This window comes from Microplitis demolitor, chromosome 1, assembly GCF_026212275.2.
Source record: "Microplitis demolitor isolate Queensland-Clemson2020A chromosome 1, iyMicDemo2.1a, whole genome shotgun sequence".
In the NCBI taxonomy this organism is placed as follows: domain Eukaryota; kingdom Metazoa; phylum Arthropoda; class Insecta; order Hymenoptera; family Braconidae; genus Microplitis; species Microplitis demolitor.
Genome location: NC_068545.1, coordinates 5,210,466 through 5,230,084, shown reverse-complemented (window position 1 = coordinate 5,230,084; position 19,619 = coordinate 5,210,466). Strand labels below are relative to the sequence as shown.

The 19,619-nt window shown below is 28.7% G+C and overlaps 4 protein-coding genes across 8 annotated transcripts; 2 read left to right on the top strand and 2 right to left on the bottom strand.

Annotated features, from left to right (window-relative positions):
* Window positions 1-628: 628 nt before the first annotated feature.
* Window positions 629-9,068, bottom strand: LOC103577013 (exportin-1). 5 transcript variants are annotated; one of them, XM_008557492.3, is made up of 9 exons: window positions 7,985-8,126; window positions 7,733-7,879; window positions 7,292-7,517; window positions 6,625-6,819; window positions 4,091-5,842; window positions 3,036-3,182; window positions 2,443-2,944; window positions 1,498-1,748; window positions 629-1,416 (listed from the first exon to the last, which is right to left on the bottom strand). In XM_008557492.3, exons 3-9 carry the CDS (start codon window positions 7,487-7,489, stop codon window positions 1,270-1,272), a joined length of 3,192 nt encoding a protein of 1,063 aa, XP_008555714.1. In that variant the 5' UTR covers window positions 7,490-7,517; window positions 7,733-7,879; window positions 7,985-8,126; the 3' UTR covers window positions 629-1,269. The 5 variants fall into 5 exon arrangements, with proteins under 5 accessions (XP_008555714.1, XP_008555736.1, XP_008555721.1 ...); XM_008557514.3 differs by lacking the exons at window positions 7,733-7,879; window positions 7,985-8,126 and adding an exon at window positions 8,893-9,068; XM_008557499.2 differs by lacking the exons at window positions 7,733-7,879; window positions 7,985-8,126 and adding an exon at window positions 8,736-8,886.
* A 113-nt stretch (window positions 9,069-9,181) lies between these two features.
* On the top strand, window positions 9,182-12,245 carry LOC103577006 (vesicle transport protein USE1). Its single transcript, XM_014444943.2, has 7 exons — window positions 9,182-9,268; window positions 9,593-9,745; window positions 9,816-9,865; window positions 10,666-10,904; window positions 11,028-11,351; window positions 12,014-12,070; window positions 12,214-12,245. The coding sequence occupies exons 2-6, from the start codon at window positions 9,629-9,631 to the stop codon at window positions 12,052-12,054; spliced, it is 771 nt and encodes a 256-aa protein (XP_014300429.1). The 5' UTR covers window positions 9,182-9,268; window positions 9,593-9,628; the 3' UTR covers window positions 12,055-12,070; window positions 12,214-12,245.
* Window positions 12,090-14,579, top strand: LOC106694243 (osteoclast-stimulating factor 1). Its single transcript, XM_014444946.2, has 5 exons — window positions 12,090-12,258; window positions 12,511-12,557; window positions 12,659-12,776; window positions 12,846-13,057; window positions 14,269-14,579. The coding sequence occupies exons 1-5, from the start codon at window positions 12,201-12,203 to the stop codon at window positions 14,497-14,499; spliced, it is 666 nt and encodes a 221-aa protein (XP_014300432.1). The 5' UTR covers window positions 12,090-12,200; the 3' UTR covers window positions 14,500-14,579.
* On the bottom strand, window positions 14,505-19,383 carry LOC103576998 (gamma-tubulin complex component 4). The gene is made up of 7 exons (XM_008557465.2): window positions 19,204-19,383; window positions 19,000-19,141; window positions 18,289-18,488; window positions 17,736-18,129; window positions 16,315-16,782; window positions 16,068-16,245; window positions 14,505-15,080 (listed from the first exon to the last, which is right to left on the bottom strand). The coding sequence occupies exons 1-7, from the start codon at window positions 19,270-19,272 to the stop codon at window positions 14,609-14,611; spliced, it is 1,923 nt and encodes a 640-aa protein (XP_008555687.1). The 5' UTR covers window positions 19,273-19,383; the 3' UTR covers window positions 14,505-14,608.
* Window positions 19,384-19,619: the final 236 nt, after the last annotated feature.

Here is a 19,619-nt window from a genome sequence, read left to right as displayed (position 1 = left end):
ATTTGCTGCGATATCACGATTTTTAAAATTTAAATATCAAATATATTATTTATTTAAATTGTGTAACTGCAGTTTATTAATTAATTACTGATGCTAATTAAATTAATCAATACCGTGTGAAGATGGGGTTTAATAGGAATGCGAGGAACGAAAAATAATAAATCAAATTAATTAATTCGTCATTAACGAAGTGAATAAAAAAAAATAATAATAAATGACCATTTTTTATGTACCAAAAATTATTCACAATATCAGCTGCCGTGTTAATTCATTGTGTTAATTATTAAACTGTTATCATTGTTTTGTTTTATCAGTTGTCTAATAAACATACTCAGGCATCAAGCATTTGAATAATTGAGTGACAATTAGACTGTCAACGTACTGTTACATAAATTCTAATTTATTAGTCACTCAAAAGAAAGAAAATTAGATTTAAAAAAAAAATGAACTATATTTTGAAATTAATTAATGAAATACAAACGTTGCATCACAGACGTCGTTGCTTCGTAATTATTAATTTATAAATTAATAATTATCGCAGCGTTAAATCTGATTATATAACAAATACCCACAATGTTTTTTAAATTCAGACACCACAATTTATTAACTATGTATTAATATATATATATTTTTTTTTGTTTTTTTTTTTTTTCATTTTATTAAACTTGTTTACGAAGTACAAAATTATGTCACGTATTTATATTTAATTTTTTAAATTTTATGAAAAAATCAGTGGCAGTAAATCTTAATGCTACCTGGTGCTTTTTAAATTATTTCCAGCATTTCTGTATTTATTTATTATTTTTTTTTTTTTTTTTTTTTATCAATTAATAAACTACTGGAGTACTATTATTTAATTACGAAAACCGGTTTAAATTACGTGGAATTATTAGAGAAAATCAGGCACTCATTAACAAACAAAAATTATTTTTTTTCGTTTTTCCATTTCATTATTAAATATATATATATATAATATGTATATATTTTTTTACCAGTAACAATCACGTCGTTTCGGGCTTACCTCCTTTAACAAGGATATTATGACACTCTAGCGTTAAAATTATCCGCGAGTATCTGCAACCATTATTACTTTTGTTTTTTTTTTTTTTTTATTTTATAAATGAATTTAATATTTAAAATGATTTACGGTAAAGAATACAGATGATAATAATAATGTAAATGAATTGTTGTTGGTTATTAAATCTACGACAAAGTGTCTTTCGTTTTAGATGTGCAGGAGGAATTAATGAGGTATGGGGATGTAAAAATTCAGTCCTGCATCTCCTCTGGAATTTCATGAGGATTAATAATACCCGGTACAGCCATTTGTTGCCGCCTTTTTTCTTCTTGAGCGGTTCGTAAAGCCGTCTCACGTTCTTCCAAATATAGATCAGAATCATCTTCACCAGTATACTCCTATTTTTATAATTTATCATTAATATTGTCATCAATAAATATATACTTTATTAATAATAGTTATTGTAAAAATAAACTTACTCTAATTTGTACAAGGAAATCTCTGAGATGTTCCTTGAATGCCGGTATGTCTTGATCCAAATTAAACAGTCCTTGGACAGTTATTTTTATCTGATTATCTGTTAAATGTGGGAAGGCTGCTTTCAATAAACTGGCAACAAATTCTTGTACATAAAGTCTGTTGTCAGGTATTGGGCCAAGTGGTACAAGAATTCTTCCCAATTCAACTAATGTAAACATGTATGCCAAAATAGTTGCGTGCATTGTTAAACCTGTAATTAATAAATAATTATTAGTGGGTTTTATTTCTAAAACTTTTTCAGTTTTTTATTGTCTTTCCTATATTTCCCTAAGCTCTTTTACTCGTTATACTGTGGTTTGACTTGTACTTTACTTTGTACATCGTAACGATGATGCCCTGCCTCACCTTGCGGTGGAAGTGTAGCGACATAAGAAAATCACAGAGAAAATCCATGCCAGTACAATATGCAATAAATTATTTAAAACTTTATTTTTAATGGCCCTCTAAATGCATTTAAGATGTCAATTTCAGTGGAAATGGAAAATAGAGTGAAAACTGAGTCCAATAATTAAACTGTATGACCGGACATGTTTATTTCCTTTTTATGATACTGAAATTAACCGATGTCTAATAATTTTTTAATTTTTTCAAAAACGATAAATTATAAAAAAGAAATATTCAAAAAATTGCGCCTGTAGCTTTTTTAATTTTTTACATGCTTTTTTTTTTTTTTTTTTTTTTTTTTTAAATTTGTTGAATAAAAAATCCGGAAATTGTTAATTGTCTGCTAACTTCATGATTTTTTGTATGCTCACTGTGATAACGCAAATGATTGGTGTAAAATTTTGTAAATTTGGGAAAGCGTTAAATAAATTATTGTTATTAATTATAGTGATAATGATGATGATGATAATGATGAATTAAAAAATAAATATATTAATTACCAGCTGTATGTGAGGTGTCAGTGACAACACTAAATATATGTTGAAGAATTTCAGTAAAGTATGTCTGGTAAAAACTCTGTGCAGCTTGTTCATGTTGTTCAATATTTTGTAACAACTGATAAAGAATAGCCAAACCCGTGTCAGCAACATTTCTCATCGTGTGTTTGAACGCCCATATTATTGAATCAAGTACAAGTTTAAATTGTGCAGGCGGTATTGATAAGAATGCCGGGAAGCAGTGGACATTAACGGCCTGCAGCAAAAGGAAAAAGTTTGTTCTGTGTTCAGGAAACTCTTCAAAGTCTTTGTTTATCATCTCCAGTGTGCATTCAAACACAGCGTCAAATATTTTCGGCACTTCGCTGGTAATGTGTCCCTCTAATTTATTAACAATTGTGGCCATTGCGCTCAGCACTTCGGATTCTCTCGCACACGGTACATTTGTCTTCTGATAATCCAACAGCACGGCGTCCAGCAGAGGTGGAATGAAATTTTCAAGAACCTGATGATAGAAAAAATTTAAATTGTTAATTTGTAATTTGGGTCATGTCCACATATAATTTATTTAAATTAAATAAAAAAATTAAAGTTACCATTTGGTGATCATTCGATCTGCTAATCCAATCGGAGATCAATTTTAATGTTTCTTTTTTAACAACTCTCATACTTTTAATCAACGGTTGCTTTGTCACACCTTCACCATTTAAAGCTATCGCAGCACTTATATTTTCACTCATTACCTATAATTCAAATATTAAATGATTAATAATAGTATATTGCATAACAAGGAAAAAAATAAAACGATTTCAGACCAGGGTAAAGTTGGCTGACATCACCCGTAGTCTGAAATCGTGTCTCATCCTGAATTACACACAATATTTTTCATGATTATCTGCATTGGAACTTGAAGTTTCAGTATCAACAGCCAGTCATAAGCAAGTTAATTTAAGACCAATGGTGTCATCAACTATTAGCATAAGCGTAAATTGTCATTTGTAATTTATAATTAAGCAGAAACTATAAATACTATTTATTATTCACACTAATTTTTATAAAACTTAATCACAGTCAGAATTGTCATTTACGTAAATAAAATTAATGGTCTGAAATTACTATTAAACAAATGTCAAGTATCAGAGTTTAAATTGCGAATGCCTTCAATCAGCGGGCAGAGACATTATTTGTTTCTTCCAAAAGACAATACACGTTTGTTTCTGCCCGCTAACTGAAGGCATTCGTAATTTACGCGATTTCTAATATTTTTCACCATACCTGCGCCGAAAGTTTAAATTCTTGCCCTGTTTAGAGGGAAGAAAGTCGTTCTTTCCTTTTATAAGAAAACAAATTATGAAAATTAGCGCCTGCGTCATTCTTTCCACAAACAGAAGCAAAAGTTTAAACTTTCAGGTGCGAATCTGGTGAAAAATAGTATGCATACCACGGAGGAAAATACGACGTCCCAATCCGCGTGATTGCCGCCTTCACCTTCGGGTTCAGTGCGCAATTATGCACGTGGGTTAGAATGTCCTACTTTCCTCCTAGGTGTGTAATATCCTAGTTCGCCGCATTAGACTGAAATTAGCTCATTTCGACTGGCTGTAGACACTGAAACTCAGTTTCCATGCTAGTGTCATAAAAATAAAATTACCTTGTATACATTTAACATGTCTAAGTATATTCTTCCTAACTGTATAACATACGGGTGTCCTAATGCTTTACACGCCCGTACATTAGTCTTGAGAATGCTACCAAGCTGTTTGACAGCTTCTGGATCCTTTAGGACATCAACATTTTTCGATGCCTGACTAATAATATCATCCCACACTCGATTTGGCAGCAGCATGTAACGTTCAATTCGTTCTTTCTGTCCAATGTCATCAACCTGAGCACTAATCATATAACCAACGGCTTCATAAAATGTATGAACCTGTTGAGTTTGTAAATCACAAATAATGCTGCTGATCGTAGACAAAATTTCTTCAATAAATGGCATTGACTCGCCAACTTGAGTTGTTACAAAGTGTCTACGACACTTTAATGCTATTTTAATAAATGTATCACAAGCCATGTCCTGTACACCGTCATGTGTTTCGTGCATAAATTCAAATAGTTTATTGACAACAGTTTTCAAAAACTTCCAGTGGGCGCGTAAAAATCTCGGATATTGTCCGACAACATACATAATATTACTAGCAATAATTGCCTTGTTGTCTTTGCCTTTTTTCTGTTCACACAAACCCAGTAATTCTTTAATAACTGTTACCAAAAAACGTTTTTCATCTTCTTCGTGCATTGCACCAGAAATACTACCAATTGCCCAACAAAGTGTATTTAAATTTTTCCATGACCATTCACTTCCGTTAACTTGATTCTGTAATTTTTCAGTCATAACTTTTTCCGTATCTGCGTAATCTAAATGCGTTAAATAAACAAGTGTCTCGCGCATATTTTTATATAAATTAATAGAATCAGTATCTTTCATAAATTCACGTACAACTTCACCATTTTCATTCTCAATTACCAATACTTCTTCCGGCTTAGCCATACGACTTATCATAATATAACGGACTTTAGTCAATACTGGACAATAAAATGCACGTCGAGGTGGTATCGCCATATTATTTTTCGGATTAATCATTGGCGGTGATGACAAAAACGGATTTTCCCGGTATAAATCAGCGGCCAAACTGTTCCAGTACTCGAGACATATTTTGAATATTTCAACTTCTTCAACTTCGGATATCAACACAAGATAGTGAAGTGCCTTCAGTAGGGTTTCATTCAATTCTTTTTTCTCAACCAATGCGCCGTGTTCTTTTAAAAATGTGCACAAAAATATTGCCAAGTTTTGAATAAAATTTTGCTCATCGTCTTGACCGTAAGCATAAGCATCGCGGATGTTTGTCGTCGGATATAACATTTCTTCTAATTGTTGCATTGTATTTGTGAACAATAACACAAACATGTTGTCATAATTAGCCACCGTAACGGCGGCTATTTCAATCAAACATTTAAGCGTAACATTACGAAATATCGGAACATTTAGAAATTTAAATATCAACGTTGTGATTAATTTCGTTTCAAATATATAACCGAGTGGTATCCAGTTTAAAAACCTCAGCAGTGTCTCGAGAGTAACTGCTACAAGTGGTACGTTGGGTGAATTGTCCATCACAAACTGACACAGATGAAATATTTGTGAAAATTCACTGCACATTGTATCTTTAAGATGTTTTGCTTTTGTCTGTGTCATCTGTCCGCTTGAAAAGTCGAACACTTCTTCTGATAATAGTTTAAGAATTGCCATGTTGTTTTGACATAAGCTTTCATTTGTTTTACTTGCACCAACTATATCACCGATGAAGGATTCCCAATTCTTTGGCCACTCACGTTTTAATATCTACAATTTTTTATTTTTATTTATTAATAATTTTATTATCTTTAATCATCAATTTTTTTTTTTAATCTCATGATTCGTAAAATTTCTTTTAAATCTACTCCAGTCACTATGGAAAAATTACAGTTTAAAATATCAAAAGTTTTTTTACTTAAAAAATTTATAAAATTACATTATTTCTGAAACGTTACAGAAAAAAAAGTTGTCCGAATTTTTATTATGCTGACGGCCAAACTTGAAACTGAAAATTAAGTCACCAAAAAATTATCATGCTGTACTATAATTATTATCGTTATTTTTTATTACAATTTATCAATAAATTTTGTGTATAAAATTTTATAGAATACAGAATATTTTTTTGGCGACTCAACTTCCTGTTTCGAGTTTAGATGACAGCATAATAAAAATTCGTATTCATGACTTTTTTCAGCCTTATTGGCAAACAGGTTTTCAACATTCAAATTTTTTGGTAGAAATTACAATTTTGTATCTATAATTGTAATTTTTTAAAACTGTAATTTTTCCATTGCTCTTTTTTCCATCAACTTATTGAAGTTATTAAATATTTTTTTTTCTATTGATAAATAAATATAAATAATTAAAAAAAAAAGTGAAATTAGTTGATAAAAGATTTTGAATTTGAATTTACTTGATATTAATTATAAAAAAAGAATTAAAGAATTATTTTTAGTGACTAATACACCGAGTTAGACTTTATCATTTCTATAAGTAGTTAAATAAATAAATAACAAAGTAATTAATGAATAAGTACTAGAATAACTTACTTGTACAAGAATAATGTTAAGTTTATTAAGGTAAACTCTGGAATTTTCCATTGTTTCCGGATCACTACTGGTCTTAATAATCAATCCTACGATATACTTCTTTATGCCTTCGCACTGATTTCTTGGTAGCACTTTCCATCTTGTTTTAATGACTTGCTCCAAAATTTGTAATGCATAAAATTTTGTCTCTTGATTCTGTAACACCAAAAATTTATAAAATTTTAAATAAGTCGAACAACCCACAATAGCAATTAAGTATTAAAAATAATAAAGATCCTCAAGTAAGCAGACAATTAAAAATTTTTATTTTTTTTCTAACAAATCAGTTACGAAAATACAAAAACTAAAAATATGCACATGTAGAAAATTTCAAAATCTGTAGGTGTAATTTTTTTTAAATATTTTTGTTTTATAATTTATCGTTTATAAAAAAATTTAAAAGTTATTAATCGGCTAACTTGATCCTGGAGTAGCAGACAAAAAATTTTAGATTTTTTTTCAATACATCAATTACATGAAAAAAAAAAAAAAAAAAAAAAAAAAAAAAAAAAAATGCACATGTAGAAAATTGAAAAATCTACAAGTGCAATTTAAATAAAAAAAATTATTAGACATTAGATAACTTTATAATCATTGGTAACTTGAGTATCATAAAATAACAACAAACCTGGGAATATTCTAAAATAGTATCCACACGCGTCCAAGCATCAGGATGTTCCTTAAGTGTAGTGAGGACTTCCTGTGCTATTTTTTGTTGTTCACCAATTCCATTATACATACACACGACAATACTATCAAGAAGCGTTATGTCCAGCTTCTGATTAAAATCCAATAGTTTGGATGCTTGCTCAGCCAAAGTTGCCATTTTTCACTCGTTTTCTTTTACACACAATCTGATGAAACAAAAAAAACAATAATTAATTAATGAACAAATAAATAAACAATCTGATAAATTAACCAACAACCAACTGATCAATCCTCATCACAATCAACCAAAAATAATTACAAGCACGCGTTCATTCATTCCCAAGCATCTCCACCAATCCCTCGTGTCCAGATAAATAAATAAATATAAATAACTAACTGATATAATAAAATATATAAATACCGTTATAAATAAAGTTATTAATGTAAAATAAAAAAAAAAAACGTGGTTAAAAGGTCAACGAAGTTTTCTTGCTAAAACACACCTAACCTACATCTGACAATCACCAAAAGGTTATGTATGAAAATATAACTTTTGTAAATTTTCTCACTGCAAATTAAAATAATTAAAAATAATAACAAATACAAGAGCGACAACTGAACTAATTGAAGGTAATTAAATAATAATAAGATGATTATATAAAAAAAAACGTACAATAAACGTTAAATAAAATATCGCGCATTTTTAAAAGTCCGAAGCTTCGTTCGTGTTCATTCAATGTAGGTATGTACTATACAAAATTTCGATTGCGTCGTTGCGCCGTATTCTATAAAACCCGTAGCCGTAGTAGTAAAGAGACTCCTCGGGTACAAATATCTGAGGAATAAAAAAAAAAATGCCGATACCGTCACTAAATAAATAAATTATTTTAAATACCCGTACATAAATTTAATTATTTATATATAAATAAATAAATAAATACTAGTATAAACAGACATGGACGTGGAAGAACTTGAACGTACCTAGAAACGGACATGGATATGAATAAATGGACAATGTGATAAAAAAAAAAATAAGAAGCTAAAGTTGATACCTTACCGTAAAATTAATAATGTAATATATGTATATATATAAAAAAGTAAACTTGTTCACACAATGTATAGTAATTATATTGTTGGCGGTAAAAAAAAAAACAACACACACGTTTCCTCGCACCAGTAGTCACAATATAATCTCCTGGATAAATCACAAGCACAAAAAGGGTCAAACATACAACCGACGATATTCCCGCGCGCGACCAACTTCGCTCTTCATTTCTCTGAGCTGTTTCACATATACTTTTACATTTACTTGCACATATACCAAGTACACCAGCATAAGTAACCCGAGGTACACTACATACATCACACTAACGACACTACTAATACCAACATCTCATCTACACCAATACCATCCAAATACCTACACCTAGACCTGTACCTACACCATCTATTACTTTATCTTTCTTACTCATACATTCTATTACTTGCTCTAAACTCTTTACTCTTTTATTTATTATTATTATTATTTTTTATTTTTATTTCAGTTTTGTTGCTGGTGTTGCTTTTGTTGAAACTCCCCACCTTTTTATAGAGAATATCGCAACGACGACAAACTACCGACGACAACGACAACTACGTCATCTCCATATAAACTAGTTTGTTATTTTATATATTTTATTTATTACTTTTGGATTTTAAATAATTATTTTATTTTTAATTTATTCAAATTTTTAAAACTGAAATCGTCTAGAAGGAGAAAATTGGAGTCTGTTTTAGTACTGGAATTTTGTGCAAAAAAAGAAAAAGTGATTTGTGCTCATGAAAAGACTGCAGAGTAACGATAATTTTGATTGGTTTAATTGTCTGCGAAAGACCAATGAAATTTTAAATCATTGAAACTTTTTTACGTCATGATGCGTCATATGACGTCACAGTAAACACGTGTACGTCCATTTTGGTATTTAATTTTTGTATTATATTTTAATATTATTGCTACTGTAATTATTATTATTATTATTAATAATAATAATAATAGAAAGAATTGTCTACTAATTGTTTGAAATATTTTTTAATATATTTTTTATATTTTATATTTTCTTGGTTACATAAAATTTAAAACAACTGACTATTGTCTTTTCATAAAACATCTGTTTGTATTTTAATTATTATTATTAATATAATAATAATGATTTATTTGTAATTACAAATGAGAAATGAATAACTTTTATCTATCGATACTGATAACAGAAAATTTTTATTAAATGTATTGATTATTTTTTAGAAAAATATTAAATAAGGATTTTATAAATTTGAAAAAATGACGCAACAAAATTCAATACGAATGTCAAGATCTGAGATAAATGTTAGAAGATTACTTGGGCGATGTGAATTACTGGCCAAGGAAGATAGTCATCAAGATTGGAGATTGGAGAAGGTACAGTTGCGATTCCTATCAATAGTCTAATGTTTTATTTTATTTTTAAATAGCTATTATCGTTTTCCAGTACATTAATGCGCTGGATGATGCTATCAAGAAATTACAAACATTACCAGAGTAAGTTCTTAGTTGAATAATACTGAAAATTCATATTGAATAAATTTAATAAAGATTTTTATTTTAAGTATGATCTAGTTATGATGGAACGAGTGTGAATGTATCAGACATGAGACAATTTGAAAATTTTAAATAATTAAATTAAAATAGCGAAATTTAAAAAAGAGCGCGTACGGATTTCTATTCGTAGATTTCAAAGAAATTTAACTATTGGATTTGTCGTTATGATGAAATTTTAGAAACATTTTGATACCTCCAAACTCAGCTTGAGCTGATGGTTCAAAAGTTTATATATGTATGTATTTATATAAATATACATATATATACAATAGAACGCAGCTTGTCACGACAATAGTGTCCATAATTTTTAATGAATCTTAATAAAATTCAATATATTCTTTCTGAAGATGATTTTCGAGATCAAGTTCAAAGATGAGCAAAATTGGTCAATTGGTTTAGAAGTTACAGCATTTAAAAATTTCAAAAATTCATATTTCTACTAATTCTTTTTTCAAGAACTTTCGAATGTAACAACTCATCGAATTTTTATAAAATACATCTGAAAGATCTTTAAATAAGCTTTCATTTTCATGTCTATATATACCGATGACTCCAATGCCTTCAATTGTGGCTATACCTTTTTACATATATAAATGTGTCATGAAATTTACTTCTAAGAATGGCGTTTTTTTAATTTTCATTCTAAGATTATTTCTTAATTCAAAAATTAAAAAAATTCCCACTTGTCAGTTACATTCACACTCATTATGATGGACGGATTTTTATGTTTTGTATTACAGCAAACCCAGTGGGGACAAAATGATGGACTATACAAAGAGAATAGATTTTTTAAAAAGAGTTATCGATGCCGGTAAATTTAGTAATCCGATAGAACGGGTTGTAGCAGCGCAAATGTTACCTAGATCATCATCTGTGCTTGTAGATTCAACTGGGCCCAATATTGTTGCGCAAATTCATCAAAAAACTTCTGCTAAATATAATAAAGAATTACGATCCGAATTATTTAACACTGATTCTGGTAATAGTTTTACTAAAAATCAAATCTTAATATTTGAAAATTTTAAATTACTCCATTTACAAATGGCTCAAATTTATTAAGTTTTAAAAATGAATTTTTTTTTAAACCCAAATAAATTTGTAGATGATGTTGGTATAAGACATCGTCTTTCAAGTGCATCACCAACTCAAGATGAAGATTTAGATGCTTTAATAAAATACAATCGTAATATGCAAGAAATAATAGCCGAAAATATGTTACTGATGACAAGCAATATGAAAGAACATGCGTTAACAGCAAATGCAATTATAAAAAAAGATATGAGTTCTCTTGAGAAATCCGACAAATTAACAGAAATAAATGCTGTCAAATTAAACAAAGAGTCATTGAAACTTGAAGAGCATACTAAATCTAAATGGAGATGCTTGGTTTGGGTAATGATTGCATTTGTTCTCGCAGTATTTTTCAGTAAGTCTTCAATTACTCAGCAATTACTTGAAGGCTATTCTCAAACAGTTCTCTCCACTTTTAAAAATATGAAGTCTCTTTCAACTGTCGTAACCGTATTAGAATTTTATTAATTAATTTAAAAAAAATTTAAAACTTTAATTGAAAAAAGGACAATTTCGCCGCGATTTAAAATTTTAAAAAATCACTTAGGAGTTGAACAAAATTTGTTGAATAAATTTTAGCCTATAAAATTTGAAAATTCGAATTATAAAATTTACATCGATCCGGAGTTTTAATGTTAAAATAAATTGAATTTCACTCTGAGAATATAAAGCAAATAAAAAATGATCCACTTCGCATTGATTCAGGATTAAATCCGCATTTACTCTGAAAATATTTTACAGTAAAAAATTTTTAGACTTAAATTATAAAATTGGCATCGAGATTTCACTGAAATTTATTTTCCACATTTTGTTTAACTCCCAATTGATATCACCTGTAATTTTTTCAATTAATTCTTTAATTCTTATTTAATTAATTGATAAAGTTTTGATACGCTGATGACAGTTGAGTCATTGGAAATTTTTTAAAAATGAAAGAGGAGGAACTGTCTAAGAATGACCTTAATTATTTTAACCAATTACTTAGCTTATTATTAAAAAACAAATTTTTATTTACAGACATGGTTTTATTTATGAAAGTTGCTAAAAAGAAAATTTAAATCCCTGTTAAAAATGGTACTAATATTGTTTTTATAAATAAAATTTATTTTATAATTTATAAATCTATATTAATTAATAAGTTTTTATTGTAATTATTTATTATTATTATTATTTTTATATTTATCCATAATTATCAAAATAAAAAATGGCGTCTGAAGTTGAACCAACTGTCAAACAACCACCGAAACCAATTTGGAGGCCTGGTAAATCCTCCTGTCAATAATAATAATTATTATTTTTTAAAATTATTTATTTAATTACTCAAATTATCATTAAATAATAAAATTAATTATTATTTGTGTGTTGCACGATATTATAATTTTTTTTCTAACCTCTATTACCTAAATATTTATTTGTTTACTCGATTAATTATTTAAATAAATACACTTTTGTTTTTAACGATTTCAATTTAAAAAAAAATTAATTGTTTTTTTAATTAAAATTAATATTTTAAGGGAAAGTGAAGGTAGTGAGGGCTTTGTATAACTACACAGCTCAGCATGTAAGAAGTATTGCTTTATATTACATACTTTAATTGTTTAATTACTGTTATTAGTTAAGTAAACATGACCAATCAATTAACTGCATATTGATTTTATTCAGGCTGATGAATTGTCATTCGAAGAAGGAGAAATACTTTATGTTTATGACCGTGACACTGATGCTAACTGGTGGAAAGCTAAATGTGGTGATAAAGATGGACTTATCCCCTCTAATTATGGTACTAATATTGTTGTTAATTGTTTCCTGACGTTTAACATTATTGGTAACTGTATTTTTTATGCTTTAGTTGAAGAACAAACGGAGGAGGTTGAATTACCCTTACATGAAGCTGCCAGAAGGGGCAATTTATCGTTTCTTCAAGAGTGCCTGAGACAAGGGGTGTCGGGGACTGGATTAGATTCTGCGGGTAACACTCCTCTGTACTGGGCAGCGAGAGCTGGACATGTTGAATGTATTAAAGAGTTATTGAGTCAACCTAGCCCTGCTATTAATGCTCAAGTAATTGGTTTATTTTATTGGTAATTCAAATAATTCATCACCTAGGTAAAAAACATTATATGTGAAAAATGGCCCAATATAATTTTATATAATCATTTATATACAGTTTACAATTTTCAGGGATTAAAAAAAAATTAATGGGGATCTGCCTTTTTAATGCATGTATTTTATAGCAGATTTTTAAAATCAGATTTTCATATTTAATACATTTCTTAAAATTATATGTAATTACATACAACCCTGATTTAAAAAAAACAATTCAATTTTACTACTATATAAATATACATTCATCATTGATGGAATCGTTTTGTATAATCAGGGAATTATCAAAAATCTATGTATGACGAGCAACCTACAGTCACTACTTGACTGTTGCCAGAGTATTACTTCCAAATTTATAAAATATGATCTGAATTTAACTGTTTATTAAAATCTCTACTTTAAAATCAACTCTAGAATCTTTTGTTTATTTTTATTGTCGTTGAAATTTAATGAGGCAAATCTCATTAACTTGCAAACTTATTGATTTGGATGATTGTATACTGGGACTCTTAAAAAAAAATCTACACGGTCAAATTATTTTTTAGTAGGTCGTCTAATATATATTTATTTCACTGACCAAATTAAATTTTCAAAATTTTTATTATCGTAGAAAACATGGCATAGACTAATTTTTTACTTTCTCTTAACTATACATATATATAATAGTTATATATTCAATCATATTCAGTCACAGAATAATTTATATATTTATTTATTTAAAGAAAATAAATTCGAAGGTCTTTTTTTCCCGCGTAATTTAAATGTGATTTGAATGATAGAGATGAATTGATTTATCTCGAAGATTGAGAATAAAAAAGAGTTAAAAATATGAAAAGGCACAAATTCAAATCAATACTTTTTTAATGATGCCAAATTTAATAACAACTGATTCTATCATATAGATATGGTTGGAACAAAATTTTTCTTATTCTCTTAATAATATAGATTATATCTAATTATATAGAATTAGATATGAATTGCATATATTTATATATAATGTTTTTTACCCGGGTAGTGATCAAGTTATTGATCAGCTAGAAGTTAATTTGCTTTATTGATCCATTCAGTGAATGATTATCGTTCATTGAATTATTAACTGATAATTAATTACAAAAAAGTTGCTGATTGTATTTGAAAAAATGTTATTTAAAAATTTTTATTATTCATAGAATAAACTTGGAGATTCCCCGCTACATATTGCGGCGAGTCGTGGTCATGAAGAAGTAGTTGATATATTATTGAACTATGGCGCTGATGCAACGTTGAGAAATAATGATAAATTATTAGCTGAAGACTTGGCGAATAAAACGTCTATTAAAAATGCAATACAGATGAGCAAACAAGATAATGATAGAGACTATGGGTATGGTGCTGATGATTACAATGATGACAGTGATTAATAAAAAATATAAATGTATGATTAAGTTAAGCTAATGCTCAATAAAAATCAAAATTAAACGTAACAATATTTAAATTTATAAAAAATAATATTATAATATTTTATTTAATTTACATTTGCATACTGAACCAACGGTTGAAGTCAAGACGCAGCAGCAATTGCGCTAAATGTACACCACTCGGCTGAGCGCGTACTTTGTTTAGTGTTTTTATCAGCACGTCCATTATCGTCATCAATGTGTCTGTTAACGCTTTTAATTCCTCCTTTTCTGTGCTCAAGAGTTTATTAACTTCCCATATGGACACTTGTAGAATAAAGTCGTCGCAAAGACGCAAAAGTAAACGGAGTAAATTATTTACTGTATTTTTTTGTTTCTCGTTGCTGCTTGCTAAAAATGTTTGGGATAATACGTTGGCTAAAAAAACTGAGTGGGCTGTTTGAACGTCTTCGAAATTTTCTGTATTCTTCATACGATTTTCCATTATTGTGTTCTGACTTTCGAGTACGTCGACTTGTAAATAGTATTGAAGATTGTCGAGAATAAATATTAAGTTATTCCTCAGTTGCAATACTCCAATATCACTAATAATTAAATAAATATATTTAAATATTTAATAATAGTACATTGCATGATAAGGAAAAAAACAAAACGATTTCAGACCAGGGTAAAGTTGGCTGACATCACCCGCAGTCTGAAATCGTGTCTCATCCTGAATTACACACAATATTTTTCATGATTATCTGCATTGGAACGTGAAGTTTCAGTATCAGCAGCCAATCATAAGCAAGTTAATTTAAGACCAATGGTGTCATCAACTATTAGCGTAAGCGTTAATTGTCATTTGCAATTTATAATTAAGCAGAAACTATAAATACTATTTATTATTCACACTAATTTTTATAAAACTTAATCACAGTCAGAACTGTCATTTAGGTAAATAAAATTAATGGTCTGAAATTACTATTAAACAAATGTCAAGTATCAGAGTTTAAATTGCGAATGCCTTCAATCAGCAGACAGAACCATTATTTGTTTCTTCCAAGGAACGATACACGTTTGTTTCTGCCCGCTGACTGAAGGCATTCGGAATTTACGCGTTTGTTAATATTTTTTCACCATACCTGCGCCGAAAGTTTAAATTCCTGCCCTGTTTAGAGGGAAGAAAGTCGTTCTTTCCTTTTATAAGAAAACAAATTATGAAAATTAGCGCCTGCGTCATTCTTTCCACAAACAGAAGCAAAAGTTTAAACTTTCAGGTACGAATCTGGTGAAAAATAATATGCACACCACGGAGGAAAATACGACGTCCCAATCCGCGTGATTGCCGCCTTCACCTTCGGGTTCAGTGAGCAATTATACACGTGGGTTAGAATGTCCTACTTTCCTCCTAGGTATGTAATATCCTAGTTCGCCGCATTAGACTGAAATTAGCTCATTTCGACTCCCTATCCAAAAGTTCCTAAAGAATTCACTCAGATGGGAACTTTTGGATAGGGCTGTAGAGACACTGAAACTTTAAGTTTCAATCCTGGTATCATGAAAATATAATTTTAATTTAAATTACTCACATATTTTTTGAACACGTATGTTCAGTCCATAAATTCCAAAGATTTATTTGAGTTTTTTTAACTCGTAAAAGAAATCGGAATATTGTATTGTAATCATTTAATGCTTTTGGACTAAATAATAATTGCAGCGGCCATGACACACGGTATTGCAAAACAATCATTCCCCATCCTTGTTTATCTATTAAACGAATAAAAATGAATGAATTAATATAAATATGTATGCAATAAATAAAATTATTTAAATTACCAGTAGGGTCTTGAGTTTTTTCATGGCTCCTAGAATCTGAAGAACTTGAATCTTCGGTCGGGGCCTCGGGCATCGGTACAGAAAATATAAAATCATCAACAGCACCTTCATCATTCAGCATTATTTTTCTTACCGCCATACGAAATGCGAGATTTAAATCTCTAGATGTATGATTTGTCGGAGGCTTACTGAGTATATGAGACGTTAATTTAATAAAGTCGAGGAATAAATCACCCCTACCAATGAGGTAGAAATCTTTTATGTATTTCAACTGCTGCAGCAGCTGTGCGTCTTCAACAACAATGTGCCACAAAAGTTTAGTAACACATTTTTTTAACTCATCAATCGTGTTTTCGAATTCGATTATATTAAAAACTGCTTTCATTTGCAAGTTTTGTAATTTTCTGAAGTACTCGTGCTCCTTCTCACCCCAAACTGTCGACTCTGTTTTGTCTGTTACGAAAAAATCTGAAATGCAAACACTTTAATCAGTAATTAGACAATTTTTTTTTATAATACAAAATACAATAATCAGAAATTGGTTTCCGGTTATAAACTTTGTTCTGTCATTAGCTTCTAGTACCATTACTAATAGAGAGCCAGGTAATTTTTATCACTGGAATTACAAAATTAAGAAATTTAAATAGATAATTTTTGATCTGTAGAATTGCCACCAAAACCGCGCCAAACTAAAATAAAATGCTCAGAACTTATGAGCAAAATCAAAACAAAAACTGGAAAACTAAAAACAGTTACGGTAACCCACGTAAAAAAATTTTTTTCAAAAATTTTCGACATGTGGAACTTCTGTACTTGAGACAAATTAGAATTTCACGAGGAACTTTTTTTGAACTTTTGCAATTTTGATAGTAAAAAAAAAAAGATTTTTATGGGACTATTCGTTTCTAATGAGAATTTTTTAGGAGAGAGGGTAAAATTTAGTGAAAATACATTTTCAAAAATATGTTTTAAAAACTTTCTTTTTTTGACTCAGATTTCGCTCATATAAAACTCTAGATAACTTTTTTTTTACCATAAAAATTGCAAAAAGTTAAAAGAAGTTTCACGTCTAAACTTTTTTGAAATCTTTTTGGACCGAATTTTTAAACTTCCCGCTATGAAAATTCGGAACTTTAAAAAAAAGGAAGTTATTGGCTTTGATTCGATTTTTAAAAATTAAGTTTTCATCAGATCTCGACGTTTTGAGTTCTTAAGAAGCTATTCTGACTATTTCTGGATGAACGCTCATCCGTGTGTGTGTGTTTTAAATTTTTTTACACGTAAAATCATGGTGTCACAGTGTGTAAGTTTATAAAGGAGAGTAGTCCGGGTTTAAGCGCCCAAATTCGTGTAAATTATCAGTGGATTTTCTGATGATTATTAATATGATCATTGATTGATTAATAATAAAAAATAATAACCTTTTCCTCCACGTGGATCATTACCAAAAATAATAATTGTTTGGCCGATAGACAATATTTTAGCAGCTAGAGTGAATGTTATATAAGAAGGCAGCATATTGACAGCAATATCATAATTCCACATCTCGTTATGATTTTTATTGTCACCAGAATTGTCTTTGTTTTCAGCAAACAGTAAACTTTCTTGCGCTGTTTCTTTTTTTTGAATGAAAAATTCTTTGTAAGTATCCTCCAAGTGCCCATACAATAGCCAGCTCGTTAATTGCTTATAGAAAATAATATGAACTGACTGCAACATTTTTTGTAACGCGAGTTTAACTTCAATTATGTCCGTGCTCATCAATTCGTAGACACACTGCAGTAGTGAGCATCCATGGATCCTCTGTGTCTTGATCTAAAAAAATTAAAGTAATCATTAGAATTTTTGACAGCAGTCTGGTACCGCATTTTATAACTCAATAAATGTCACCAGGATTGAAAATAATTATTAAATTTCGTAATAATTAATCAATTAACAAATCAGTAAGCAATTTATGATAAAATAAATATTTACCTTACGAATCATACTATTGAGAATATTAAATAAAAACTGATAATTTTCAACTGTAGATAAAATAGCAGTGGCTGGAGTATGAGCATTTTTTAAAATTGTTTTTTCCAACTCGACAATTTCATCTCTAAATGGCGCCAATGCTTGATCCATACCATTACAAAGTGCTTGCAAATATAATCCTCTATTTAATGGATCTTGTTCTATAAAAATTCATCAATTACTTTACATATTTACTCTCCTTGATTCTTCAACATCAGCAAATGATTTACGGGTAATTGGACAGGATTATTGTTATCATTTAATGTTTATGATAAGGTTAAAACAGTTGATAAAGTCCCAAAAAGGACGAAACGTCGTACAATAATTAACAAACATTAAATAACAATAATCCTGAGTCCAGTTACCTGTGAGTCATTTGCTGGTATTCAATTTTCTTGAATATTATCGACATTCTTTTCAATCACGGGCCAATTTTTTAAATTGAGTTTATTTTTAATCTGGGTTTAAATTATTATTCCTGATATATCTATATATTATTAATATATACTAACAATATCAATTAAAACCCGGGTTGAAAAATTGGTCCTACTTTTTAATTCTTATTGAAAATTCAGAAGAATTAAAAAACATTGAAGTTTTTTAAAAAATTTTTCTGGTCACTTCTTAATCAGAGCTGTTATATTAATTAATTAAAAAATATTTTATAAATACCGTTTGCATTTTCTAGATCAGCATGTGATGTTGAGTATGTTTTTATAAATTTTCTTATATTATTACAATCACTAGCTATTTTTAATATTTGTTTTATCAGCCCTCTTTCACCAGGATGAAAATATTTATCAAATATTATAATCTGTAAAGAAAAAATATGACATTAGACATGAAATTTAATTAATTAAAAAAATTTGTACTCACATCATTTTCAACTATTTCTTCTAAACTCGTAGGACAACCCCACAATGCTAATAACAATTCATGTAACATTTTTATTTATATTTTATACATATAAAATAAAATAAACAATAATAAATATGTCTAGTATTTATTATAAATCCTTAATTTATTTTTTTAACTCCCGCATTTTTTATGATTTTAAAATTGACAGGCAATCAAGTTTTCGGATTTTTTTTTTTATCAATTAAAAAAAAAAACTAAAAATATGCACATGTAGAAAATTTAAAAAACTATCACTGCAATTTTTTCAAATATTTTTTTTTATAATTTATTATTTTGAAAGAAAATTCAAAAACTATTAAACGTCAGATAACTTCAGTATCATAATTTTTTAAAATTCAAATAAATGATTTTTAAATTTATTTAAATATTTTACA

What these genes read in the sequence shown, in the direction of transcription:
- LOC103577013 (XM_008557514.3), bottom strand. Translation starts at nt 7,489, where the DNA reads ATGGCAACTTTGGCTGAGCAAGCATCCAAACTATTGGATTTTAATCAG. An exon ending in CTATTTTAGAATATTCCCAG is followed by an intron (nt 6,820 to 7,291) that starts GTTTGTTGTTAT and finishes TTGGTGTTACAG; the next exon opens with AATCAAGAGACAAAATTTTA. An exon ending in ACATGTTAAATGTATACAAG is followed by an intron (nt 3,183 to 4,090) that starts GTAATTTTATTT and finishes TTTGAATTATAG; the next exon opens with GTAATGAGTGAAAATATAAG.
- LOC103577006 (XM_014444943.2), top strand. Translation starts at nt 9,629, where the DNA reads ATGACGCAACAAAATTCAATACGAATGTCAAGATCTGAGATAAATGTT. An exon ending in ATTATTTAACACTGATTCTG is followed by an intron (nt 10,905 to 11,027) that starts GTAATAGTTTTA and finishes ATAAATTTGTAG; the next exon opens with ATGATGTTGGTATAAGACAT. An exon ending in TGTTCTCGCAGTATTTTTCA is followed by an intron (nt 11,352 to 12,013) that starts GTAAGTCTTCAA and finishes TTTTATTTACAG; the next exon opens with ACATGGTTTTATTTATGAAA.
- LOC106694243 (XM_014444946.2), top strand. Translation starts at nt 12,201, where the DNA reads ATGGCGTCTGAAGTTGAACCAACTGTCAAACAACCACCGAAACCAATT. An exon ending in ACTTATCCCCTCTAATTATG is followed by an intron (nt 12,777 to 12,845) that starts GTACTAATATTG and finishes TTTATGCTTTAG; the next exon opens with TTGAAGAACAAACGGAGGAG. An exon ending in GCCCTGCTATTAATGCTCAA is followed by an intron (nt 13,058 to 14,268) that starts GTAATTGGTTTA and finishes TATTATTCATAG; the next exon opens with AATAAACTTGGAGATTCCCC.
- LOC103576998 (XM_008557465.2), bottom strand. Translation starts at nt 19,272, where the DNA reads ATGTTACATGAATTGTTATTAGCATTGTGGGGTTGTCCTACGAGTTTA. An exon ending in AAGAAATAGTTGAAAATGAT is followed by an intron (nt 19,142 to 19,203) that starts GTGAGTACAAAT and finishes TTTTCTTTACAG; the next exon opens with ATTATAATATTTGATAAATA. An exon ending in CATACGTGTTCAAAAAATAT is followed by an intron (nt 15,081 to 16,067) that starts GTGAGTAATTTA and finishes TTTAATTATTAG; the next exon opens with TGATATTGGAGTATTGCAAC.